Below are 26,124 nucleotides of genomic sequence, written 5' to 3' on the forward strand. Positions count from 1 at the left end.
GAGGTGGGAATTGAACCTGGGTCCCTGGCGCTGCGAGGCAACAGTGCTAACCACTGTGCCACCGTGCCGCCCAGGGTTAGTGGGGGGTGTGGACCTGACAAGGGAGTCGCGGAGGGAGTGGTCTTTCCGGAACGCTGAAAGGGGTGGTGAGGGAAATATATCCTTGGTGGTGGGGGTCCGTTTGGAGGTGGCGGAAATGACGAAGGATGATCTGATGTATCTGGAGTTTGGTGGGGTGGTAGGTGAGGACGGTGGGGTCCCACAAGGCCCCAAGGAATCCTTCAATATCCATCAGAAATTCACCTGCACCTCCACACACATCATTTACTGCATCCGTTGCACCCTATGTGGCCTCCTATACATTGGGGAGACAGGCCGCCTACTTGCGGAACGTTTCAGAGAACACCTCTGGGACACCCGCACCAACCAACCCAACCATCCCGTTGCTGAACACTTTAATTCCCCCTCCCACTCCTCCAAGGACATGCAGGTCCTTGGCCTCCTCCATCGCCTGACCATGGCAACACGACGTCTGGAGGAAGAGCGACTCATCTTCCGCCTAGGAACCCTCCAACCACAAGGGAAGAGTACAGATTTCTCCAGCTTCCTCATTTCCCCTCCCCCCATCTTTTCTCAATCCCAACCCTCAGACTCAGCACCACCTTCTTCACCTGCAATCATCTTCCCGACCCCTCCGCCCCCACCCCCTCTCCGGCCTATCACCCTCACCTTAACCTCCTCCTACCTATCGCATTCCCAACGCCCCTCCTCCCTACCTTTTATCTTAGCCTGCTTGGCACACCCTCCTCATTCCTGAAGAAGAGCCTATGCCCGAAACGTCGATTCTCCTGCTCCTTTGATGCTGCCTGACCTGCAGGGATTTTAATTTTCCAAACATAGACTGGGACTGCCATAGTGTTAAGGGTTTAGATGGAGAGGAATTTGTTAAGTATGTACAAGAAAATTTTCTGATTCAGTATAGATGTACTTAGGAGAGAAGGTGCAAAACGTGACCTACTCTTGGGAAATAAGCCAGGGTAGGTGACTGAGGTGTCAGTGGGGGAGCACTTTGGGACCAGCAACCATAATTCTATTAGATTTGTAATAGTGATGGAAAAGGATAGACAAGATCGAAAAGTTGAAGTTCTAAATTGGAGAAAGCCTAATTTTGATAGTATTAAGCAAGAACTTTCGAAAGCTGATTGGGGGCAGATGTTTGCAGGTAAAGGGATGGCTGGAAAATAGGAAGCCTTCAGAAATGAGATAACGAGAATCCAGAGAAAGTATATGCCTGTTAGGGTGAAAGGAAAGGCTAGTGGGTATAGGAAATGCTGTATGACTAAAGAAATTGAGGGTTTGGTTAAGAAAAAAGAAGGAAGCATATGTCAGGGAAAGACAGGATAGATCAAGTGAATCCTTAGGAGAGTATAAAGGCTGTAGGAGTATACTTAAGAGGGAAATCAGGAGGGCAAAAGGGGGACATGAGATAGCTTTGGCAAATAGAATTAAGGAGAATCCAAAGGGTTTTTACAAATATATTAAGGACAAAAGGGTAACTAAGGATAGAATAGAGCCCCTCAAAGATCAGCAAGGCAGTCTTTGTGTGGAGCTGCAGAAAATGGGGGAGATACTAAACGAGTATTTTGCATCAGTATTTACTGGGGAAAAGGACATGGAAGATATAGTAGGTAGAGAAATAGATGGTGACACCTTGAAAAATGTCCATATTACAGAGGAGGAAGTGCTGGATGTCTTGAACCGCATAAAGACAATAGACAATAGGTCTAAAGGTGGATAAATCCCCAGGACCTGATCAGGTGTACCCTGGAACTCTGTGGGAAGCTAGAGAAATGATGGTTGGGCCTCTTGCTGAGATATTTGTATCATCGATAGTCACAAATGAGGTGCTGGAAGACTGGAGGTTGGCTAACGTGGTGCCGCTGTTTAAGAAGGGTGGTAAGGACAAGCCCGGGAACCATAGACCAGTGAGCCTGACGCGGGGGTGGGCAAGTTGTTGAAGGGAATCCTGAGGGACAGGATGTACATGTATTTGGAAAAGCAAGGACAGATTAGGGATAGTCAACATGGCATTGTGCATGGGAAATCATGTCTCACAAACTTGATTAAATTTTTTGAAGAAGTAACAAAGAGGATTGATGAGGGCAGAGCGTTATGTGATCTATATGGACTTCAGTAAGACGTTCGACAAGGTTCCCCATGGGAGTCTGATTAGCAAAGTTAGATCTCATGGAATACAGGGAGAACTAGCCATTTGGAGACAGAACTGGCTCAAAGGTAGAAGGCAGAGGGTGGTGGTGGTGGTGGAGAGTTGATTTGCGGACTGGAGGCCTGTGACCAGTGGAGTGCCAGAAGGATCGGTGCTGGGTCCTCTGCTTTTTGTCATTTATATAAATGATTTAGATGTGAGCATAAGAGGTATAGTTAGTAAGTTTGCAGATGACACCAAAATTGGAGGTGTAGTGGACAGCGAAGAAGGTTATCTCAGATTACAATGGGATCTAGATTGATAAATTCTTGATGTCACAAGGAATTAAGGACTACAGGGAGAATGCGGATAAGTGGAGTTGAAATGCCCATCAGCCATGATTGAATGGCGGAGTGGACTCGATGGGCCGAATGGCCTTACTTCCACTCCTATGTCTTATGGTCTTATGGTCTTGACCAGATGGGCCAATGGGCAGAGAAGTGGCAGATGGAGTTTAATTCAGATAAATGTGAGGTGCTGCATTTTGGGAAAGCAAATCTTAGCAGGAATTATACACTTAATGGTAAGGTCCTAGGGAGTGTTGCTGAGCAAAGAGACCTTGGAGTGCAGGTTCATGGCTCCTTGAAAGTGGAGTCGCAGGTAGATAGGATAATGAAGAAGGCTTTTGGTATGCTTTCATTTATTGGTCAGAGTACTGAGTACAGGAGTTGGGAGGTCATGTTGCGGCTGTACAGGACATTGGTTAGGTCACTGTTGGAATATTGCATGCAATTCTGGTCTCCTTCCTATCGGAAAGATGTTGTGAAACTTGAAAGGGTTCAGAAAAGGTTTACATGGATATTGCCAGGGTTGGAGGATTTGAGCTATTGGGAGAGGTTGAACAGGCTGGGGCTGTGTTGCCTGGAACGTCGGAGGCTGAAGTATGACCTTATAGAGGTTTATAAAATCATGAGGGGTATGGATAGGATAAATAGGCAAAGCCTTTTCCCTGGGGTGAGGGAATCCAGAACTAGAGGGCATAGGTTTAGGGTGAGAGGGGAAAGATATAAAAGAGACCTACGGGGCAACTTTATTACGCAGAGGGTGGTACGTGTATGGAATGAGCTGCCAGAGGAAGTGGTGGAGGCTGGTACAATTGCAACTTTTAAGAGGCATTTGGATGGGTATATGAATAGGAAGGGTTTGGAGGGATATGGGCCGGGTGCTGGCAGGTGGGACTAGATTGGGTTGGGATATCTGGTCAGCATGGATGGATTAAACCGAAGGGTCTGTTTCCATGCTGTATCTCTCTTTGACTCTATGACTCTATTTTTTGTGTTGGAATCAAAATATTGAGTGGAACTTTTATCTGATTCTCAAGTGCTTCAACCAAAAAGGGAGAAAGATAGTTGAGCTGAACTGCTACTTCAGAGAACTGTTTCCATCTCCCAGAGCTTCCCCCATACTGACTTGTGAAAAGAAAGCCAAGTCCATTGGCAACCATTACGACAGGAACACCATAGCTAGAACTGGATTTTCCAGAAATTAAGGGCCCAAAGCATTTCTTGGCTGTTTTTCATAAGTCGTTTGCCTTTCAGCACTGAGGTGAATCACAATGCTCACATTAAATTGTTGACCTAATTTCCAAGAAACCACATGGATTCCCTTCAATGCATTGTTAAAACTCTATCTTGTTCCAGAATTTGTTCAACAACTTCTAATTCTCCACATATCCATAAATATTATTTCTAAGACTCACTTGCTTGAAACTGAATCCACCATACTGGCATCTTGCTCTGTGAATATGTTTTAACTTACGTGTCCATGCTTGTTCTGCAAATTACCTCGGATCTGTGGCTTTTCATTCTCAATCCTTCTACCAATGGGAACACTTGTTTCCCCATTTATTCTGTGCAGACCTCACATGATTTGAACAACTGTATCAACCTTCTTCCTTCAATCATCTTCAATTTTGAGGAATTAACAACCTCAATTTCTCACGTCTGTGTACATAGCGGGAATTTCTCAATTCTGGGGCTATTCCTGTGAATATTTTCTGTATTTTCTCAGAGCCTTCTTAAAGTTTAGTGTACAGAACTGGACACAATACACCAGTTCAAGCCAAACTAGTATGACCACGAGAAATTACCAAACGATGAACATCTTAACAGTTATTGCATTATGTTTCTGCTCTGCATTTCCATTTTTGAAGACAATACCTTGTGGCTAATTATGCAGATTTAAGTAGAAAGGTATATACAAATTTATATACAGTACAAGCAAACTGAGATGTTCCCTGTTGGCAGAGAGACAGGCAGTAATTTATAAAAGTCACTTTATGGATCCCATTGTAATTTCATACAGTAATTTCATTTATTTGTCTTTGTAAACAATAATAACAAACATGGAATTGAAGACAGGAGCAGATGAGTTTATTGTTGATTTGCTTGCATCGAATATTTATATCATGCTTTTAAAAAAACCGGAATTCAATATATTGCAATATTTGTCTATTGGCGCATCTTGGTGGCTCAGTGGTTAGCAGTGCTGCCTCACAACCCCAGGGATTTTTGAGTGAAAATTGAGATTTTTTAGTAGCTCACTAATGTACTAAGGAGCAAAGAGTTGACCTGTTTAGCTTTTTAATCCTTCTAAAGTGGGCATAAGTTTGGATAGAGCTCTATTTTGTTATAGGCGAAAGTGAGGATTGCAGATGCTGAAGGTTAAGTCAAGATTCGAGTAGTGCTGGAAAAGTACAGCAGGTCAGACAGTATCTGAGGAGCAGGAAAATTGACGTTTCAGGCAAAAGCTCTTTACCAGGGATGAGCTTTTTGTTAAGGTCGGGGTGGAATGTGCTGGTTGAGTTGATGAACTGTTCAACTTCCTCATAGAAGCACGAGGTGGCGCCGATGCAGTCATCAATGTAGTGGAAGAAAAGGTGGGGTGTGGTGCTGGTTTAACTCCAAAGATGGACTGTTCTATGTTGCTGACAAAGAGACAGGCATAGCTGAGGCCCATGTGGGTGCCCATGGCTACCCATTTCGCCTGGAGGAAGTGGGAGGATTCGAAGGAGAAATTGTTGAGGGTAAGGACCAGTTCAGCCAAACGAATAAGAGTGTCAGTGGAAGGGTACTGGTGGGGACGTCGGGAGAGGAAGAAACAGAGGGCTTGGAGGTCCTAGTCTTGGCAGATGGAGGTGTAGAGGGATTGGATGTCCATGGTGAAGATGAGGCATTGGGGGCTGGGGAAATGGAAATCTTGGAGGAGATGGAGGGCATGGGCGGTGTCCCGAAAGTATGTGGCAAGTTCCTGGACTGGGGGGATTGGACAGTATCGAGGTAGGTGGAGATGAATTCGGTGGGGCAGGCGCAGGTTGAGCTGATGGGTCGGCCTGGGTAGTCTGGCTTGTGGATCTTGGGTAGGAGGTAGAATTGGGCAATTTTAAACAGTGTGGTGTTAGATAGATTAGATTTCCTACAGTGTGGAAACAGGCCCTTCAACCCAACAAGTCCACACCGACCCTCCGAAGAGCAACCCACCCAGACCCATTCCGCTACATTTACCCCTGACTAATGCACCTAACGCTACGGGCAATTTAGCATGGCCAATTCGCCTGCGTATCTTTGGATTGTGGGAGGAAACTGGAACACCCGGAGGAAACTCGCGCAGACACAGGGAGAGCATGCAAACTCCACACAGACAGTTGCCTGAGGTGGGAATTGAACCCGGGTCCCTGGGGCAACAATGCTAACCACTGAGCCACCGTGCCGCCCCCAAACTCGAACTATGAAGTTGGAAGCCGTGGGTGGGAGGTCCCCTGAGGTGATGAGGTTTTGTATGGTCTGGGAGATGATAGTTTTGTGATGGGGGATGAGGTCAGGTCGAGGGGGCGGGAGGAGGAGGTGTCTTCAAATTGGTGCCTCGCTTCATCAGTGTCGAGGTCAGTGTGCCAAACTACCACTGCACCCCCTTTGTCCGCTGGTTTGATGGTGAGGTTGGGGTTGGAGTGGAGGTCTGTGTGTTATGAGGGTGAGCGGTCGAGTGGGGCAGGGGGATGGACAGGTTGAGGCGGTCAATGTCTCGGCAGCAGTTGGAAATAAGTAGGTCGAGAGTGGCTAATAGACGGGCACGGGCTGTCTAGGTGGATGGGGGATGTTGGAGGTGGGCAAAGGGGTCCTTGCAGGGTGGGCGGGAGTTCATTCCTGATGAAGGGCTTTTTTCAGAAACATCGATTTTCCTGCTCCTCGGATGCTGCCTGACCTGCTGTGCTTTTCCAGCACCACTCTAATCTATTTTATTATAGCTTTGTGTCACTTGTAATGAGTTCTCAAACAGATTTGATCAAGGCTTCCATCTATATTGTTGGCTTTTAAAAGGGTTATTTCTAAACTCTTTGAGTGCTGTTTTAGAATCACAAAATCCTGTAGGAGGTTGGAGGCCATTCAGCTTATCGAATTCACATTAACCCCCAAAAAGCATCCCACCCAGTCAGAGCAGCCTACCCTATCCCTGTGACCCTGCATTTCCCATGGCTTATCCACCTCACCGACATATCCCTGGCCACTATGGGTAATTTTGCATTGCCAACCCACATAACCTACACCAGAACAAAGAGTGAGCAAGAGAAGGATAGAGGCCTCCTTCTGCAAGGGAGATTGTGTCTCCGTCTATCTCTGCCTTTGACAGTGTGAGGAAACCGGAGCCACCCAGAGGAAACCCATGCAGTCACAGGGAGAATGTGCAAACTGCACACAGACAGGTGTCCAAAGGTGGAATCGAAGCCAGGACCCTGGGGTTGTGAGGCAGCAGTGCTAACTACTAATCCACTATGCCAGAGAACAGAAAATGTGCCAACATATTGCAATATATTGAATTTGGGTTCTTTTGGCCGTAATAATTTAAGCAGCACGATGATTAAGTTTGCATCGATATTTGGTGCTCCTACCTTTGGGTTTAAGTCTGAAGCAATATTGATTAGATTGGATCCTCATACCTTATGTTGGCAATCTAAGTTCCAACTAAAGTGAACAGAGTTATCTGAATTTTTATTGAGCAATGATGCTCATTTTATGAGACAATGCAGGCATGATGGACCACATGGCTTCCTTCTTTGCCATAACACTTATGCAATTCTGTGAAATGTTCTTTATAACTGGCCTCTGTTTTGAAGAAGAGGTGTATTTGAGTTGAAATGTTAACTCTGTTTCTCACATTTTTCCTGCACTTTGTTTCATTTCTGGTGTTTAGCACTGTGCTTTTATTTTAGGTCATGGAATTGTTACTCTTCTGAAGTCTGGATTAAGGGTTATTGTTGGCACAGTTTAAAGGGAGTTCTAAACTTTGCTTGCGTCATGTTTGACCTGGGAGTCTTTGATGCCAAACACAAGATGTGAACAAAGCTTTGTTCTGCCGTACATCACACCTGTTATCAACCCCTACTCCCCACAACCCCTGACAAAAAAAGGCCTGGCTAATGCACTAATTTTATCGTCAGTGTCATTTATATATTAGGATTGAGGTAACAGTGAGGTAACCTGTAGAAGAGATGGGAGTTTGGAATCAATCTAGAGATGAACAGTAAATACTGGCCCAGCCAGTGACGGCAACATCTCATGAAAGAATAATAAAAAAAACTTTTATATTCTTTCATGGGATGTGAGTGTCTCTGGCTAGGATCGCATTTATTATCCAACACTAATTGCTGTTTAAAGCTCTTGGTGAGTGCCTACTTGACCCACTGCAGTCCTTGCGGCAGAGGGCCACACTTGGTGAGGTGGGAAGAGAGTTCAAGGATTTTGACCCTGTAACAGTGAAGGTAATATAAGTCAGGATGTGAGTGACTTGGAGGAAACCTTACCCTGATTCTTGCCCTTGTCCTGTGGGTTGTGAAGGTCATGGCTTCTGTTTTATCCCCTCACAGGATGTGGGATTTGCTGCTCAGGCTATCACTCATTGGCCATCCTTCATGGCTCAAAGGGCAGTTAAGAATCAACTGCATTGCTGAGGGTTTGGAGTCACATGTAGAGGTGAGGACAGCAGATTTCCTTCTCTGAAGAACATTAGAACTAGATGGGTTTTTCGGAAATAGTCATCATTAGACTCTTCATTCCAGATTTTTATTGAGTTCAAATTCCACTATCTACCATTGTGGGATTTGTTTGTGTGACCCAGAATGTTAGCTGGGTCTCTGGATAATATCACTACACCATTGCCTCCCCTAAGTGAGGATGATGTAATCAATAGTGGATCCTTGGGTGTATTTCTGTCGTGCATCTTTATAGCTGGTATACACTGAGGTGGGGAAGAGTGAATGTCGAAGGTGATGGGTTGGATACTGTCAAGTGGATTGCTTTGTTCTGAATGTATTTCAAGCTTCTTGAATGTATTTGGAGCTATGCTCATCCAGGCAGGTGGATTTATCATATTTGTGACTTACTCCTTGTAGATGATAAGGTGACCCCAACTGGACATAAAGGAAGTAATTGTTTTAACATGATTACATTTTAGTAACATAAGTGCGAGGTGTAAGGTTAGCATTACCAATCTTTCAGGTTTGTTAAGGAGTTGGTAAGACTTGCACACTGCTGTGAGAAATAGGAGAAAAACTTTTTTTTTGAAACATTTCAATTGTTAGTTGCAAAAATATTGGACATGGGAGAGAAAGGTTAGGTGAGCAACGTATGGATAGAGATCATTTGATAAATCTTCCAGGAAGATGTCCAACTCAAGTTAGTAATCCATTGGAGTCCCTGAGGCTTGTCATTACCAATCTGATCTTGATTTAGCATGAGTGTGCATTACATGGTGGGCAGCTCAAAATGGCTGTGGTCTATGCAGCAGTTTGGTTTGGAGGGGAAGCGGTGTAGTCCTTTCATGTCTGGATATTTGGTTACCTAAAAAAGAATGATTTGTACAGATTAAGTTGCCACTTTGATTCATATTATTTTGTTTTTCCTTTACCTTTACAGTCTCTCATTTTCGATGAAGTTGACCTGTCTGATGCCAGCGTTGCCGAGTCCAGCACAAAAAACGTCAACAACAGCTTCACGGTATGGTTTGATTATTGTCATTCCTTTCTTGAAGTAGGAAGATGTTGGCTTGGTTATTACTTGCTCTGGCGTTATTATCACAAAGTCATGGATTCCTTTATCATTTAATATTGACTCATTGTTTGCACTCTTTGTGGAACCTATGAACATGTTCTTTCTTATTGAAAACATTATTATCAAATTGAGAGAATGACTTGGAATACTACTTTCAGGATGACTGGTGTGATTTGGAAGTAGTCAACTTTGGCTGTCTTCCCAACCTCACTTTTTTACCTTGACTCAATGTTTTAACTCTTGAGTTGGACATTGTGGAGTCAGACCCCAATATGATATGATATCACATGATATTTCGTGCGACATTTCAATGCAGTTTTGAGACACAGCAGTATTGTCCAAGGTGCAGCCCTTTGGATGGGTTAATAAACTGCTACTTTGCCCGTATGTTCACATGATTCCAAAAGATTTTTTTGGAATAATTTGAAGATAACAGGGCTTTTTCCAAGTATTGTGACCAACATTGCTACCTCAACTGAAAAATGCCACTGACAAAGTAGATTCATGAGTTCTCCATTTTATTTGCCATTATTTTGCCAAAGTGGATTTGAATGAGCTCACCAATATCGTTTTCTGAGATGAAGTTAACTGTTCAGGTTCACACTCGACTTATCTAAATGCACAAATTTCTGAACATAGCCGTTAGTTCATGTCTTTATGGAATAGAGATCTCACAGGCCATACGCTAAATTTTATCCCCCTCACTGTTCAGCTTTGAAGAAATTCTGTGCTGTGACATGTTGGAAGCCTGAATCATAAGGGCACAGTGAGCACCGTAATGGAGCATCTGGGACCTGAGCGAACAACATGACAAAGAAGGATAAATAACCAGAGGAATGACTGAGGAGTGTGAATTAGAATTAACTCAGATGGGAAAGGAAGATTGGCTTATGGGAGGTGCAGGAACATTGAGATCTGGAGACATTTACCTGCAAGTTTTTGCAGGTGAAGTACAAATTTTGCAGTTAATAAGGCACTTGGGATCCTGTGTTTTATAAATAGAGAGTACAAAAGGCAAGAAGTTATGCTGAGCTCAAATTGGGCCCTGCCTACAATAATGTGTCTAATTCTCAACACCACATTTAAGGGAGAAAGTGCAGGAGCAGTTTACTCAGACTGGTTTCTGGGATGAGGGAGACCATTGCCTGCACAGACTAGAGAGGTTTGAGTTGTTCTTTTTCGTGCAGAAAAGGCTAAGGAGATTTTGAGGAAGACATTTAAAATCATGAACGATTTAGATAGAATAAGTAAAGCAAAATTATTTCTGTTGTTTCTGAGGGGCTGCTAACTGAGTGCATAGATTTCCAAACATATGAATTAGGAGCAGTAGTGTCATTTTGCCCTTTTAAGCCTGTTCTGCCATTCAGTGGCTGATCATGATTGATCGTTTGTTGTTTCAAATTCCATATTCCCATTGAGATCCTGATAACCCTTTGATTCGCCTAACATGAATCTATCTACTTCTGACTTAAATATGTTTGATTCCTTTTTCACCGCCTTCTGAGGCAGTGAGTTTCAAAGTTGCACAACTCTCTGTAAGAAAATGATTTTCATCTTTGTCCTGAAAGGGAGACTCTTCATTTTAAAACAGTTCTGTTAGTTCTGGACTGACTCAGAAGCAGAAATGCTCTTTCCACATCCATCTTGTCTACACCTTTAAGGATTTCAAACTAGCCACCCCTTAATTTATCTGAACTCCATTGGAAACAGGCTCAGCCCGCCTGATCTTTCCTTAAAGGATAGTCCACTCATTCCAGCTATAAATTCCATAAGCCTCCCCTGATTCATCTTTAACACGTTAACATCCTTCCTCAAATAGGTTTAAGTGTTTGGCAAGAATACCAAAGGCAACATGAGAGAAAAAAAACTTTCTTCTGTCATGTTAAAATCCTGATAATGGAAACATAAAGCAAAATAAACAAATTTGCTGAACGATCCACAAATGAAGAAAATTTCATCTTTTGTAACTTTTATTTTGGCATGAATCAGAACCAGTCAAGATTAAATAAGAATTAACATGCATCTAGAAAGATATACTTTTAAATATTCAATACAGAAAAGATAAATCTTGCACAACCATAAGTGCCCACATTACTTCACACAAACTATGTAGTTAACCAATCCCAACATCCTGTTGATTAAGCATCCAAGATCGGTTAAGAATCTTAGCCCATAACAGCTTGGCACCTCCTTAGGTATAACATCATCAAAGAAGGACAAATCTCTGTCTCTAGGATTATGACGATGCTGACAATGTAGAATTTTCAGAATTCCTTTTCAATCAACATTCCAGTCTATTCATGATATGGTCACCTGTTTAGAAGAATGAAGTGGGACCTCATAGAAACATATAAATCCTGATGGGACTGGACAGGCTAGTTATGGGAAGAATGTTCTGAATGTTGGGGAAGTCCAGAACTAGGGGTCGCAGTCTAAGAATAAGGGGCAAACCGCTCGAGTGAGATGAGAAATAATTTCTTCACTCAGAGTTGTGAACCTATGGAATTCTCTACCACAGAAAGCTGTTGGGGCCAGTTTGCTAAGTATATTTAAGAGGGAGCTGGACGGGCCCTTGTGGCTAAAGGGATCAAGGAATATGGAGAGAAAATGGGAGTGGGATGTTGAAATTGTATGATCAGTCATGATCATATTGAATGGTGATGCAGAGTTGATGGGCAGAATGGTCGACTCCTGCATGTATTTTCTATGTTTCTACGAAAACACTAAGCTCATGAGCATTTCCAACCTATCCATATAATTTCTAGGTTTTAGATCTTTATAATCAGATTTTCTGTCTCCATTTCTGTCAACCAGAACCATTGATCTCTGTCTGAGAGTGACTTGTTTTTCACATTTCTGCATTGTTGGAGGGTCAAACTAACTTGCTTTAGGCTCTCTTCCATGTCTTCAGGTTTCCTTTCTGTCTGACCGCAAGACCTTTGTCTTCATTTCCTTCCTATTGGTACTGCTTCTCAGTCAAGTGTTACCATGTCACATGGACCATTTTTCTTCCTATTCAAGAAAATTACAATTGATCCTTTTACAATTGAACCAAACTGTTAAAAGCCCTCTACAAACACTCTCAAAATCAATTACAGAGTACACAGACATTATAAAGGAAGTACAAGTCATCTTTATGGACCTGCTTCCAGGTTAAAGGTTGGTACATCTGTGTGGGGCTAAAATTGGGAATGCACTACCTCATAGTATGATGAAAACACACTCATTAGTTATTTTCAAAACAATATTGGATAAATGGTGGAAGCAAACATTGCAGTGATGTGGGCGAGAGCAGGGAAGACACATTAACTTGATTATACTTCAGAAACAATCTGTTTGTGAAAATGGTGTTTAAACTGTTAGGAAGAGCCTCTTAACTTTCCATGTCATGCTTTATGGATACTTAAGATAGAACATCAACAATTTTTTTCAACAAACAATAGAGGGCAGGTTGCTGTTCATGTGCTGCAAATGTAACTAGTGGAGTTGACAAAGGAGAGCCAGTCGATGTGGTGTATTTGGATTTTCAGAAAGCATTTGACAAAGTTCTTGATAAGAGATTATTGTGTAAAATTAAAGTGCTTGGGTTTGGGAGAAGTGTTTTGAGAAAACTGTTTGGTCGAGAGTAAAAAGAGTAGGAATTAATAGGCCCTTTTAAAATTGGCAGGAAGTAAATAGTGAGGCACCCTAACCGTTCACAATATTTATTAATGACTTGGATGAGGGTGCAAAATGTAACATCCCACAGTTTGCAAATGATACCAAGTTGGGTGGGAGGATGAACTGTGACAAGGATGCAGGATCCTCAGTATGATATTGACAGATTGGGTGCATGTTGAGAGTGTGTTGCTAGAAAAGCACAGTAGGTCAGGCAGCATCCAAGGAGCAGGAAGATTCAACATTTTGGGCAGGAGTACTTCATCAGGAATTAAGTTCCTAATGAAGGGCTTCGGCCCGAAACGTCGATTTTCCTGCTCCTTGGATGCTGCCTGACCTGCTGTGCGTTTCCAGCAACACACTCTCAACTCTGATCTCCAGCATCTGCAGACCTCACTGTCTCCAGGTTTGTTGAGTGGCCAAGCCTCATTCCTGATGAAGGGCTTATGCCTGAATCGTCGATTCCCCTGGGCAAGCAGGTGCAGTAGGCGGTAAAGAAAGCAAATGGTATGTAGGCCTTCATTGCAAGAGGTTTTGAGTATAGGAGCAGGAATGTGTTGTTGCAGTTATACAGGGTCATGGTGAGGCTACACCTAGAATACTGTGCCCAGTTTTGGTCTCCTTTTCTGAGGAAAGATGCTCTTGCTCTTGATAGAGTGCAGCGAAGGTTTACCAGGCTGAATCCAGGGATGGCGGGACTGACCTATGAGAAGAGATTGACTAGGTTAGGATTGTTTTCGCTGGAGCTCAGATGAATGTGGGGGGATCTCATGGAGACTTCTAAAATACTAACAGGACCAGACAGGACAGCTGCAGGGAGGATGTTTCTGATGGAGGTTGCATCCAGAACTAGGGGTCACATTCTGAGGGTTCGGGTGGGCCATTTAGGACGGAGATGAGGAGACCTTTCTCCACCCAAAGAGTGGTGAGCCTGTGGAATTCATTACCACAGGAAGTAGTTGATGCCAAAACATTGAATGTATTCAAGAGGTGGCTAGATATAGCACTTGGGGAAAATGGGATCAAAGGTTATGGGGAGAAAGCAAGATTAGGCTTCAGCCATGATAATGTGAATGGCGGAGCAGGCTCGAAGGGCTGAATGGCCTCCTCCTGCTCTTATCTTCCATGTTTTTCTGGTGGAAAGCTGTTAGTAAAGCAACAAGTTGTCAAAATTCACCTCAAGGTTCTGTTTCATTCCCCCCAGCGAACCTGGCTGCTTCATGCATTAATGAAGTCTAGCTTCATAAGCAGGCCACTATTGTACTGGCAAGATGTGGCCAACTGTGTCTTATTAAGCATTGGGTAAAAGAGTTAAACCATTCATTTCAGACACAAGTGTGTGTGTTTTGCTCATGTATATGTTTACCTGCCAACCCTCTTTGAATTTGGGAAGCATATTTAACCTAAATATTTTTTAACAAAGTTTTTCTTACCACGTCCATTTGAAGTTGGGCAGTCTGTCTGAAGCTATCACAGAGAAATTACCCGGGCAATATGGAAAACTGCAGTATTAAAGTGAATATTCATGAGCTTTTGTGTTTTCTGTCCATTTGACAGGTCAGTTTTGTAGAACAAGTATGACACCGTTAATTTCTATAATTAAGACTGTAGCTCTTATGGGCAGGCTCTTGCCGAGTGTTGGAGATCTGGTCTGTCAACTGGAGAGCTGGTGAAAGAACCAATGCTGCCTTTCCCAGGGAAGGCAGCAGAACCACACAGTCACTGACGAAATCACTGGCATACATTCTCTGGAACCACGACCTGTTCATGTTACGGGCATAAGCCCTTCAACAAGAATGAAGGGTTTATGCTGGAAATGTCAACTCTCCTGCTCCTCGGGTGCTGCCTGACCTGCTGTGCTTTTCCAGTGCCATACCTTTTGACTTTGACTCTCCAGCATCTGCAGTCCCCACTTTCTCCTGGAACTGGGACCTGGCAGGCCAATGTCCTGCCAAGCAAAAGATACAGCTAATCTGAAGACAGTAGCTCTTGTGCTCAGCAGCATCACTGACTGGGCAGACTCATTCTCCCAGGGCAATGTAGAGGACCCAAGACGAAGATTAGTGAGATGGGGTTGGAGGAGGGTTAAAAGCAAGACCAGAGGCGAGAGTCCCAGAGCACATCCCCTGCCCAGTGTCCAGTCTCCACAATCAGACTCTGATTGTTGTTGACCAAGGGATCATCCTTGTCTTTACCCTCTCTGATTCAGGAGGTGACAAGGTGTCCATAATAGCAGCTGTTGGGAATGCCATTTGGCAAAAGGTCTAGCTGTTTTGGGGTTAGACTCAGTGACTGCACGTTGTGGCTCTAGGTGGTCCTCAGCTGACCACATAAGGTCCTCAATTTGTAGTGGAATGAAAAGGTCAAACGTAATATTTCTCTGCCCGGAACCTTTGAAGCTTGGTTCCAGTGGAGGCGAGAAATGGTGGGCTTTGACTGTACAACCAACCTGCTCACATCCTGCAAACAATTTTAAAAGCTGTTTCAAGAAAAAGAGACCATGATGTGGAGATGCTGGTGTTTGACTGCGAAGGACAAAATCAGAAGTCACACAACACCAGGTTATAGTCCAAAAGGTTTATTTAAAAATCACAAGCTTTCAGAGCGCTGTTGCTTTATTCGGTGAAAAGATGTAGTGATATTGTTGCAGGGCCAGTAATCAGAATCTCAAGCCAATGCTCTAGGAACATGAGTTTTCACCATGGCAGATGCTGCACTTTGGATGAAGTAAAATCTGGAATTAACAAGCTAACCTAATGGCGATCATTAGGTTCCTGTCATTTGATATAAAAAAAAACCAGTCTGGTTCACTGTTGTCCTTCAAAGAAGGAAATCTGCCATCTGGTCTGCATGTGACTTTGGACCCTTAGTAATGTGGCTTCTCTTAAGTACCCTCTGGGAAATTAGGAATGAGCCAAAAAAATATTGTTCTAGACAGGGATGCGTACATCCCATGAATGAATAAAAAAAATTAACAATCCAAAGACACATCACAGTGCAGCATGGAATTAGAGAAGTCTTATTGTTTCAAGGCCAGTATTTAGCATGAATCAAATAAAGGCACACAAGGCATGTTTCCCTAAGACAAAGAAACATTCAAAAGTATGAGCAAGTCAGGAAGCATCTGGACAGGGAGTTGTTCTCTCCAAGGTATTGCTGATGTGTTGAGTGCTTTCGAGTATTTTCTGTTCTTGCTTCAGGTTTCCAGAACCTACCACATTTTGCTTTGTTTACAGTATATTTCCCTGCTCAGCTGAACATTCACTTCCCTGTGGAAAATGAATATTCCAGGAAGGCAGATGACTTTTAGAAAAAAACAAATTCTTGGGAGTTGACTGTAGCTGGACCAGTATTAATTACCCATCATTAAATGTCCTTGAAATGGTAGTGGTGAGCTTTCACCTTGAACCGATGCAGTCCGTATGCTGGAGGTGGATCCAAAATGTCATTAGGTGGGGAATATCAGATTTTCATCCAGTGACAATGAAAGGTTATGGTATTTCCAAGTCATGACGGTGAGTGGCTTGGGGGGAATCATGCTTTCCGGGTGGTGGAGGTCACAGATTTTAGAAGGTACTGTCAAATTAGCTGTCCAGAATTATGGTAGTGCATCTTGTGGATAGTATGCACTGTGTGCCTTTTGAAGGGAGAGAATAGGTTGCCAATCAAACAGGCTGCTTTGCCTGTGATCATTGTTGAGCTACTGGAGTTGCACTCATCCATTGAAGTGAAGAGTATTCCATCACATCCCTGACCTGTGCCCTGTAGCACAATGGATAAGCATTGGGGAGACAAGGATTAAGTTATCCACTTCAGAATTCCAAGCCTCTGACCTGTTCTTTTAGCCACAATTTATGTGACTGATGCAGTTCAAGCTCAGCTCACTGGTAACCTCCAGGATATTGATAGACATGATTCAGTAATGGTAATCCCTTTGAATATCAAGACGCAATGGATAGATTCTCTGGAGATGGTCATTGTCCTGACACATGTAGCATGAATGCTAATTGCTATGAAGAGACCTTGTTGGCATCTAGATCTTGGGAATATGAACATGAATGGCTTTAGTATCTGAAGAGTTGCAAATGATGGTGAACACTCTGCAATCTTCAGGGAACATCTCCACTTCTGACCTCATTGATAAAACACAGTGGTAGGGTCCCTACCTCTGGACCATGAGGCCTGGATTCAAGTCGGCTGTGTAATAACATCTCTGAACAAATTAATTGGAAAAATAGGGGAACATCCAGTTTGCATTCCTTTTTATAAAACTGGCTGAGTTGATGTTTTGGATGTAATTTCTGTAAAATGTGCACTGTTGTGATTTTATCAGCAATTTATTCAGTCTGTGGAGAAGCAATCAAGTAGATGGAAATGAGGCAATTGTAGCCAATCATCATGCACTTACAATAATGATATTTTAATGTTGGACATGCAGATAACAAGCTATTTAACTAGTATAATTGTCAGTATGTTTGTTTATCCTCTCTGGAATGAACAATTACAGTTGATAAGTGATATTCCTGATGCACCAAAAGGACTGAGAGTTCATGTGGGAATTTTATCGTGCTTGCTCAAGAATGGTTTAATAAACGTGGTATATTTTTAACATTAATAGCAGTTCCATCAGCTTATTTTGCACAGCAAAGTAAAAATACTGCATAAAGTTCCATGTTAATGATTCTAATTTTCTAGGATGTTTTGGAGAAACAGTGAAGGGTAATATGTCGTTTGAGAGCTCTATCCTCATCAGGGATAGAGCTTTAAGATTGCTGGAGAAAATCACAAGGTCTGGCAGCATGTGTGAAGAGAAAACAGCATTAATGTTTTGATTAAAATGTTAATGCTGTTTTACCGTCACAGGTGCTGCCAGACCTGCTGAGTTTCTCCATTAATTTCTGTTTTGTTTGTTTCTAATCTCCAGCATCTGCACTTTGCTTTAATTTAGAGATTTATGATGTTTTACAAAGATCAGACGGACCAAGGCAAGATGTAATGCTTTAAAAAATCCTTGCCCTTAATTGCCTTTAACTAGGAACACCTCCAAGCCAAAAAGGATATAAGGCAAAGAAATAGATCAATTGGGAAGAGGGGTTTGAAGAGGAATGAGCTACGAGTGATAAGTGGTATGTGAAAAAAAGCTCATCACTGCATAACCATTGAGCTTTGATTGGTATGTCTATTTGACCATTGGCTCCTGGACCTGTTTCAGCTTGTTATAATAGATTGAAAGAAAAAGTTACCTTCAGAAGGCTTTAAGTATTAGTTAGCTGATACATTAGCTTTAGAAACCTTCTTATTTGTTTAACCTGTTGGACTATAACCTGTTGGACTATAACCTGGTGTTGTGTGATTTTTAGCTTTGTACACCCCAGTCCAACACCGGCATCTCCGAATCATTCTTATTTGTTGTTCTTGTAGCTTTTAAATGACTTTTTTTTGCTGTCACCTCATTCTTTTTTGCAGCAAAAGAAGAGATTAGACCTGTTCTTTTAGCCACAGTATTTATACTAATGGTGCAACGTTTTAATTTGTACGGGATTTTATCATGAAGTGAACATTGCTTTGTTAGAATTCTTGCAGTTCCCAGCTTGTGTATGCATAATGTTGATGTAACTAGTTGAAAATTTTTATCCATGTCTTGTGTGAAATCACATTTGGTTTTTGGCGAAGCATCTCTTGATTCTCAGCTTTGTTTTCAGGTGCCCTTCGTTATTGCTTTTCTCCTGCAGCCCTACCTACACTTCTGTTTGAGATCTTAGTACTCCTTTCGTTTGTTTGAGTGATTTATTGTTACATGTATTGAAATACAGTGAAAAGTGTTGTAGTGCGTACTGTACAGACATATAAAGTGTATCAGGGTGGTGGAACTGAGTGTAGAATACAGTGTTACAGCTGCAGGAAATGTGCAGAGAAAGAGAGAATGGTCAGAATTAACATTTGAGAGGTCCATTCAAAAGTCTGATAAGAGTGGAAAAGAAGCTGTTCTTGAATCTATTCGTACGTATATTCAAACTTTTATATCTTCTGCCTGACGGAAGAGGGTAGAAGAGAGTATAACCAGGGTGGGAGGGATCTTTGATTATGTTGGTTGTTGTCCTCTTGCAGTGGGAAGTAAACAATGGATAAAAGGCTGGTTTGTGTGATGGACTGGGCTTTATTCACAACTCACTGTAATTTCTTGCTGCCTTGGGAAGAGCAGTTGCCCAACAATGCTGTGATGCATTCGGACAGGATGCTTTCTATGGTGAATCTATAAAAATTGGTGAGAGTACTTGTGGACATTGCCGAATTTCCTTAGCCTCCTGAGGAAGTAGTGATGCTGTTGTGCATTCTTGACTGTCGCATTGACATGGGGGGGGAGCCAGGTGTCGTGTTGAGTCGCGTTTAGTTGTGGCTTTTTGGGATCTGATTTTAATTTCTTCATCTTTGGCAACTTTGTCTTCAACTGACAAGATGCAATATTTTGTCATTTTTAAAATCCGCTTTCCTGCCCTCTTCATAATATTATGAGGGGCATACATAAGGTGAATCGTCAAAATCTTTTCCACAGAATGGGGGAATTCAAACTAGAGGGCATGAGTTTAAGATGAGAGGGGAAAGATTTAAAAGGGACCTGAGGGGCAACTTTTTCACATACAGAGTGGTGCGTATATGGAACAAGCTGCCAGAGGATGTGGCAGAGGTGAATATAATTAGAACATCTAAAAGACATTTGGCAGGTACCTTGAGAGGAAACGTTTGGAGGGGTCAAGATCAAATGCAGACAAATTGGACTCATTTAGTTTAGGACACCTGGTCAGCATGGACAAGTTGGACCAAAGGGTCTGTTTCTGTGCTGTATGAGTCTATGACTCATATCTCTCTTCCCTGAGCCTCCCTCTCTTTTTAAGACACCAACTAAAACCTACCTCATTGACCTATCTTTTGTCATCTACCCTGATGTCTCCTTGTGTGGTTGGTGTCAAATTATGTTTGATAACACTCCTGTGAAAATCCCTGTGGATGGCTTTGGGGGTATGCAAGTGCAGGTTGTTTAACGGACTGAGGAGGGTATGAACTTAATCCCAAATTAAATTTGCATATCCTTGGTAAATGATGAGATATGCCTGGCCCACACCTCCTTGTTTTAATGAATGTTTGCCTAAGATTAAAATGAAGCTTACCTCTGAAAATGTAATGGAAGCATTTGGTTCCTTGCTAACGTTTCATGGTGCTGTTGACATGAGCAATCTAATTTCTGGGACCAGAATACCTTTTGTTACTTTCCATCTGTATAACCATCTGGCTGTCAATGAATAAAAACATACAGCTGAAAATGTAAAAACTCACTTAATTAGATTTAGCAGGATTGATTCAAACTCTCCGCTTATCAAGGACTGGTCATGTTTATTTTACAGCCAAGTATTTGAATGCACTTTGAAATGAATTCTGGCAAATGAATTGTTCCAAAAGTCTGCATTAGTTGAAGCATCAGCTGAGGCACAGTGGCTAAGACTTTCACTTGAGTCAGAATATTATAAATTCAGGTTTGACTGCATAGATTTGAACACAAGTCATATTCAGATACAGCAAGAGAAGTCAAACAGAATGATTTTTCTTGTCGAGAGAATAAAACATAGAAGTAGGTATAATTTGTTACTGTTGTATAGGACATTAATGAGACCACCTCTGGAGTACAGTGTATAGTTTTGGTCTCCTTAATTAAGAAAGGCAGTCTATTCTAATATAGCACGATTGTTTCTTACCTGTGCGATCCCATGTTATAAGAAAATTGCGTCATAGCAGCACCATTTAATAGGAAACGTTTTATAACCAATTCAGGTAAGGAAAGTTAGCATTCTACAAAAAATGGTCTGAATTCTTCAATTGCGTTATAGCCAATTCGCATTGAAGAAATATGCATTAGAGCAGAACCGACTGTAATGTAAATTCACTGGAGGACATTTAGAGAAGGTTCACTCAGTTAATTCTTGGAATTTCTGTGCGTGTGTGGGAAGGTGATGCTGAGAGGTTGGACTGACTGGGCCTGTTCAACTGTACTTTCAAAAAATGTAAGGTTACCTTGTTGAGACACACAGGATCCTGAAGGGATTGTACAGTATGGACGCTGAAAAGCTGCTTCCCATTGTGGGAGAGGAGAGAACTCGGGGAGACAGACTAAAAATAAAGAGGTTGCTAATTAACATGACAATGAGGAGAATTTGTTTCCCTGAAAGTCACGAATCTTTGGAAACTCTCTTTGTCAAGGAGTGATCGAGGCTGGGCCACTTTGTCGTAATGGTAGATAACCATTGACTTGTAAGTCAAGAATTTATCAGCAATAGGCTGGAATGTGGACTTGAGGCCATATATTAGGTCAGCCAGCATGTTATTGAGTGGTAGAGCAAGCTCAAAGGGTCAAATGGTTTACTCCTGCTCTGAGTCCTCTGTTCCTAAGTAATTATATTTTAGGTTAACAATTTAGGGCAGTACTGAGGAAACACTGCATTTTCTAAGATGCTGTATTTAGATGAGATACTAAACTGAGTTCACATTTGGCCTCTTGGGTTACATAGAAAGATCTGATGGCAGAAGTACACAGATGTTTTTCTGGTGTCCTGAGCAATAAATATATCTTCACTTGCATTTGTGAAAAACAGATAATGTGCTGTTCATCTCATTGTAGTTTGTGGGACATCGATGCGTTGGAATTGGCTGCTGCATATCCTGCATTACTGCAAAGAGTGTGTTTTCTGTCCTTAATTGCATCAAAAGCACTTCGGGACATACTAAGGTCAAGAAAGACACTGTATAAATAAATGCATGTTCTTTCATTCTGTTTAATTTTAGAACAAAATACTGAGTTAGTTTAATATTGTCTTCAATTTTACAAGATATATTTTGAACTACAGAATCTAGGTCTATGATCAGCTATATCATTAGGGTATATCAGTCTGTGCATGGCATACCTCAACCAACAGTGCTGGAAGATGGTTTCTTGATGAATCTGGAGGCATGGTGTTGCTATTAAGCAATTATGGGCGGCACGGTGGCACAGTGGTTAGCACTGCTGCCTCACAGCGCCAGAGACCTGGGTTCAATTCCCACCTCAGGCGACTGACTGTGTGGAGTTTGCACGTTCTCCCCGTGTCTGCGTGGGTTTCCTCCCACAGTCCAAAGATGTGCAGGTCAGGTGATTTGGCCAAGCTAAATTGCCCGTAGTGTTAGGTGCAGGGGTAAATGTAGGGGTATGGGTGGGTTGCGCTTCGGCGGGTCGGTGTGGACTTGTTGGGCCGAAGGGCCTGTTTCCACACTGTAATGTAATCTAGTCTAATCAATTCCAGAAATTAGAGCAAATTCTCAGTCTTAGGAAATGGATGCTAGGAGGACATCACAGAAGTCAAGAGTAGGAAACGCTGCAGGAAAATTTTTCTTTCTTCTAAGATAGTCCCTCAGAGTTGAGGATGTCTTGTTTTCATTCCGGTTGGATGAATAATGCCACATGGAGGTCAGATGGTGTTTGAAGTGTTGGGTAGATGGAGGCTCGTGTGCTCCCTCTCATATCCTGACTTTATGTTTTCAGCTAAGTTTCTCGATGTGTACAGTGCCTTCCTGACTGAACCTTCTCTATTTTGGCTGGTCACAAGTCAGGTGAGGATGTTTGATTTCTTCAGAGAGAATTTAGGACATGCCTAAAGTACTCAGGAGTGTATTAGCTAGAAGGGGAGGTTGCATCTACTTGGATTGTTTTCACTAAAGCGTTAGAAGCTTCAGGGCGACCTGCTAGAAGTATATAAAATTAGGAGAGTCATGGATGTGGTGGATAGTTGGAGTGTCGAGTACAAGGGGGCATAGGTTTAAGGTGAAGGGATATAAAGTTTAAGGGAGATGTGTGAGGCAAGATTTTAGACACAGAGTGGTAGATTCCTGGAACATGCCTGGAGGTGGTAGAAGCAGATACGATAGCAATGTTTAAGAGGCCTTTAGACAAAAACATGAACAGGCAGGGAATAGAGGGATACGGACCTTGTGCATACAGATGGGATTAGGTTACAATGGTTGGCATGGTAGACACAGACCTGGTAGAGCAGAGGGCCTGCTCCTGTGCTGGATTGTTTGCTGTTCTATTTTGATGCTGACTCTCCTCTTGGGAGTCTTCTTCCACAATCGACTTCTGAATAAAGAAGATTTTTGGGAGTGTGATGCAGGTACATGGCAAGCATGATAATCACAGCACGCTATAAACAGTGCTTATAATGTTAATGCTGACCCAAACTAACCCCTGCAAGCTTTATGGAAAATTGATTCAGAGTCACAGGTGGAGATACTGAGAAGGGCAAACAGTGTTGGTCAGAGTTAGAGGTTTTAAGGAAAAAGAAGTGGATGTAAATTCACAGCCTCCAGTGGTCCAAAAGGAAGGAGGATGAATTGGAGGATTTGGGAGCATGGATAATGTGGCGATTGGCCTGTTTGATTACTGACCAAAAATCATAGGAGCAGAAGTAGGGTTTTCAGTCCACTGAGTCTGCTCTGCCCTTTGATGACACCATGTCTGATCTGATTATCTTCAACTCCACTTTACTGCCTATTCCTTCTCACCCTAATTGATTAAAAGTCAAGTCTGTCTCAGCCTTGAATATACTTAATGACCCAGACTTAACAGGCTCCTGAAGTAAAGAATTCCATACATTGACTACCTCTGAGAAGAAATTCCTTCTCATCTCTGTTTTAAGTGTGCAATCCCTTATTCTGAGATTATGTCCTCTGATCCTCGATTTTCCTTTCTCCATCTATCCTGTTAATCCCTTTGGAATCTTGGCATGTTTCAATAAGGTTGCCTCTCATTCTTCTGTATTCCATTGAGTACAGGCCCAGTCCACTCCATCGCTCCTTCTATTCCTGGTAAAAGGTAAAGATAAAATTTCAGAGGACCACAGGACTGCTGTCTCATTAGAGACAACTAGTGGCTGTTTAACTTAAGGATCTTCACACCTCAGGCAAAGAGAGAGGTTGAGGAAAGAGTCTTTCATGATGATGACCTCAGCTGGTGCAGGAATTGGACCCGCACTGTTGGCATAACTTTACATTGCACACCAGCAGTCCAACCAACTGAGCAAACCATACCTGCTATCACCTTAGTGAATGGTCTTTGAAATTCCTCTAATGCCAGTATATCTTTATCGGATAAAGGACCATGACTGTTCAAAGTATTCCAACTGTGGTCTGACTATAGTTTTAGAAAAACCTCACTATGTTTATATTCAATCCATTTGAAATAAAGGCCATCATTCCATTTCTGTTACCTATTACCTGTTGACTCTGGATGCTAGTTTTTTTGTGCTTCATGGACAAGGATTCCAAAATCGCTCTGATTTGTAGCTTTTTGTGTTTTCCTCAGTTTGAATAATATTCAGCTCCTCTGTTCTTTCAAAGTGCATAACCTCGCATTTCCCCATATTATATTAGATCTGCCAAATATTTTCCCACTCGCTTTAACCTGTCTATATCCCTCTGCAGACTCTGTGTCTATCCTCAGCACTTCGCTTCTCACCTATATTTGTGTTACCTGTAAACTTCACTAGAGTACATTCACTTTCTTCATTCAAGTCATGATATATATTGTCAGTATTTGTGCCCCAGCACTGATCCCTGTGGTACACCGTTTGTTCCCAGTTGCCATCCTAAAAATGCCCACCCCAATCATCCCAACTCTCTCTTCCATGATATTATACTACTTCCAACCTAATGACTAAAGGTCAGGAGTACATATAATCAGGGAAATGAATGGAGATGGATACAGTGATAATATGGAGGTTGGTCTGCTTGATAATGGAGAAGGATATAGAGATGGGAAGTAGCAAGAACAAGAAAAGATGGAAGCAGAAAGATGCAAATTTCATGTTTCATATCTTTGCGACTGGGAGCCAACAGAGGCCAGAAACGAGGGGAAAATGAGACATTGCAAAAAAATGGGCTCTTGACAGCAAAATATTGCAGCACTATTAGGATAGTGAAGAAAGCGTTTGGTATGCTTTCCTTTATTGGTCAGAGTATTGAGTACAGGAGTTGGGAGGTCATGTTATGGCTGTACAGGACATTGGTTAGGCCACTGTTGGAATATTGTGTGCAATTCTGGTCTCCTTCCTATCGGAAAGATGTTGTGAAACTTGAAAGGGTTCAGAAAAGATTGACAAGGATGTTGCCATGGTTGGAGGATCTGAGCTACAGGGAGCGGCTGAACAGGCTGGGGCTGTTTTCCGTGGAGCTTCGGAGGCTGAGGGGTGACCTTATAGAGGTTTACAAAATCATGAGGGGTATGGATAGGATAAATAGACAAAGTCTTTTCCTTGGGGTGGGGGGAGTCCAGAACTAGCGAGCATAGGTTTAGGGTGAGAGGGGAAAAATATAAAAGTGACCTAAGGGGCAACTTTTTCACGCAGAGGGTGGTACATGTATGGAATGAGCTGCCAGAAGATGTGGTGGAGGCTGGTACAATTGCAACATTGAAGAGGCATTTGGATGAGTATATGAATAGGAAGGTTTGGAGTGATATGGGCCGGGTGCTGGCAGGTGGGACTAGATTGGGTTGGGATATCTGGTCGGCATGGACCAGATTGGACCGAACATCTGGTTGGACCGAAGGGTCTGTTTCCGTGCTGTACATCTCCATGACTCTGAGACTCCAAAAACTTCATGTTGTAGCTGCATGGAACTTTAGTTAAGCCACATTGGAATATTATGTACAGTTCTCGCTACCACACTTGCAGAAGGGTGTGGAGGCTTTGGAGGGGGTACAGAAATGGTTTACTCGGATTTGGAGGGTATTAGGTATTTGGGGAGATTGGTCAAATTTGGTTTGAATGTCAAAGGGTGAGGAGTGACCTGATAGAAGTTTACAAAATAGATAGTCAGAGTGTTTTTCCAGGGTAAAATTGTCAATTACTACGTTTAAGGAAAAAGGGTTAAAGTTTAAAGGAGATGTGAGAGGTAGATTTTTTCGCTAGAGGGTGGTAAATGCCTGGAATGTGCTAGTTGTGGAGGCGGATCCAATAGCAATGTATAAAGAGGCAACTTGACAGATATATGAATAGCAGGGATTGGTGGGATATGGACAGCATAAAGGCAAAAAGGTTTTAATTTAGAAGCACATCATGTGTCGGCACAGTCTTGGTGGGC

At 42.4% G+C, this 26,124-nt stretch overlaps 1 protein-coding gene and 1 long non-coding RNA gene across 9 annotated transcripts in view; one reads left to right on the top strand and one right to left on the bottom strand.

Moving 5' to 3' along the window:
* The window catches only part of dgkh (diacylglycerol kinase, eta), a 601,101-nt gene that overhangs the window by 245,260 nt on the left and 329,717 nt on the right, over positions 1 to 26,124 (top strand). For all 5 annotated transcript variants that reach the window (XM_043694442.2, XM_043694440.2, XM_043694441.2 and 2 more), the window contains one exon: positions 9,175 to 9,255. In XM_043694442.2, the coding sequence (XP_043550377.1) occupies positions 9,175 to 9,255 (81 nt within the window). The remainder of the gene's footprint in view (positions 1 to 9,174; positions 9,256 to 26,124) is intronic.
* LOC122551881 (uncharacterized) overlaps positions 1 to 26,124 on the bottom strand; it is a 421,034-nt gene that overhangs the window by 239,865 nt on the left and 155,045 nt on the right. For 3 of the 4 annotated variants that reach the window (XR_015758955.1, XR_015758954.1, XR_015758956.1), the window contains 2 exons: positions 23,028 to 23,122; positions 11,095 to 12,321 (listed from right to left, as the gene is read on the bottom strand). The exons of the other annotated variant lie outside the window; for it this stretch is intronic. This is a non-coding gene — a long non-coding RNA (uncharacterized LOC122551881). Of the gene's footprint in view, positions 1 to 11,094; positions 12,322 to 23,027; positions 23,123 to 26,124 lie in introns of those variants that run through there. 4 annotated transcript variants of the gene reach the window in all.

Source organism: Chiloscyllium plagiosum, unplaced genomic scaffold (genome assembly GCF_037043375.1).
Source record: "Chiloscyllium plagiosum isolate Xiang-an unplaced genomic scaffold, Cpla_swu_hap1 HiC_scaffold_12, whole genome shotgun sequence".
Classification (NCBI taxonomy): Eukaryota; Metazoa; Chordata; class Chondrichthyes; order Orectolobiformes; family Hemiscylliidae; genus Chiloscyllium; species Chiloscyllium plagiosum.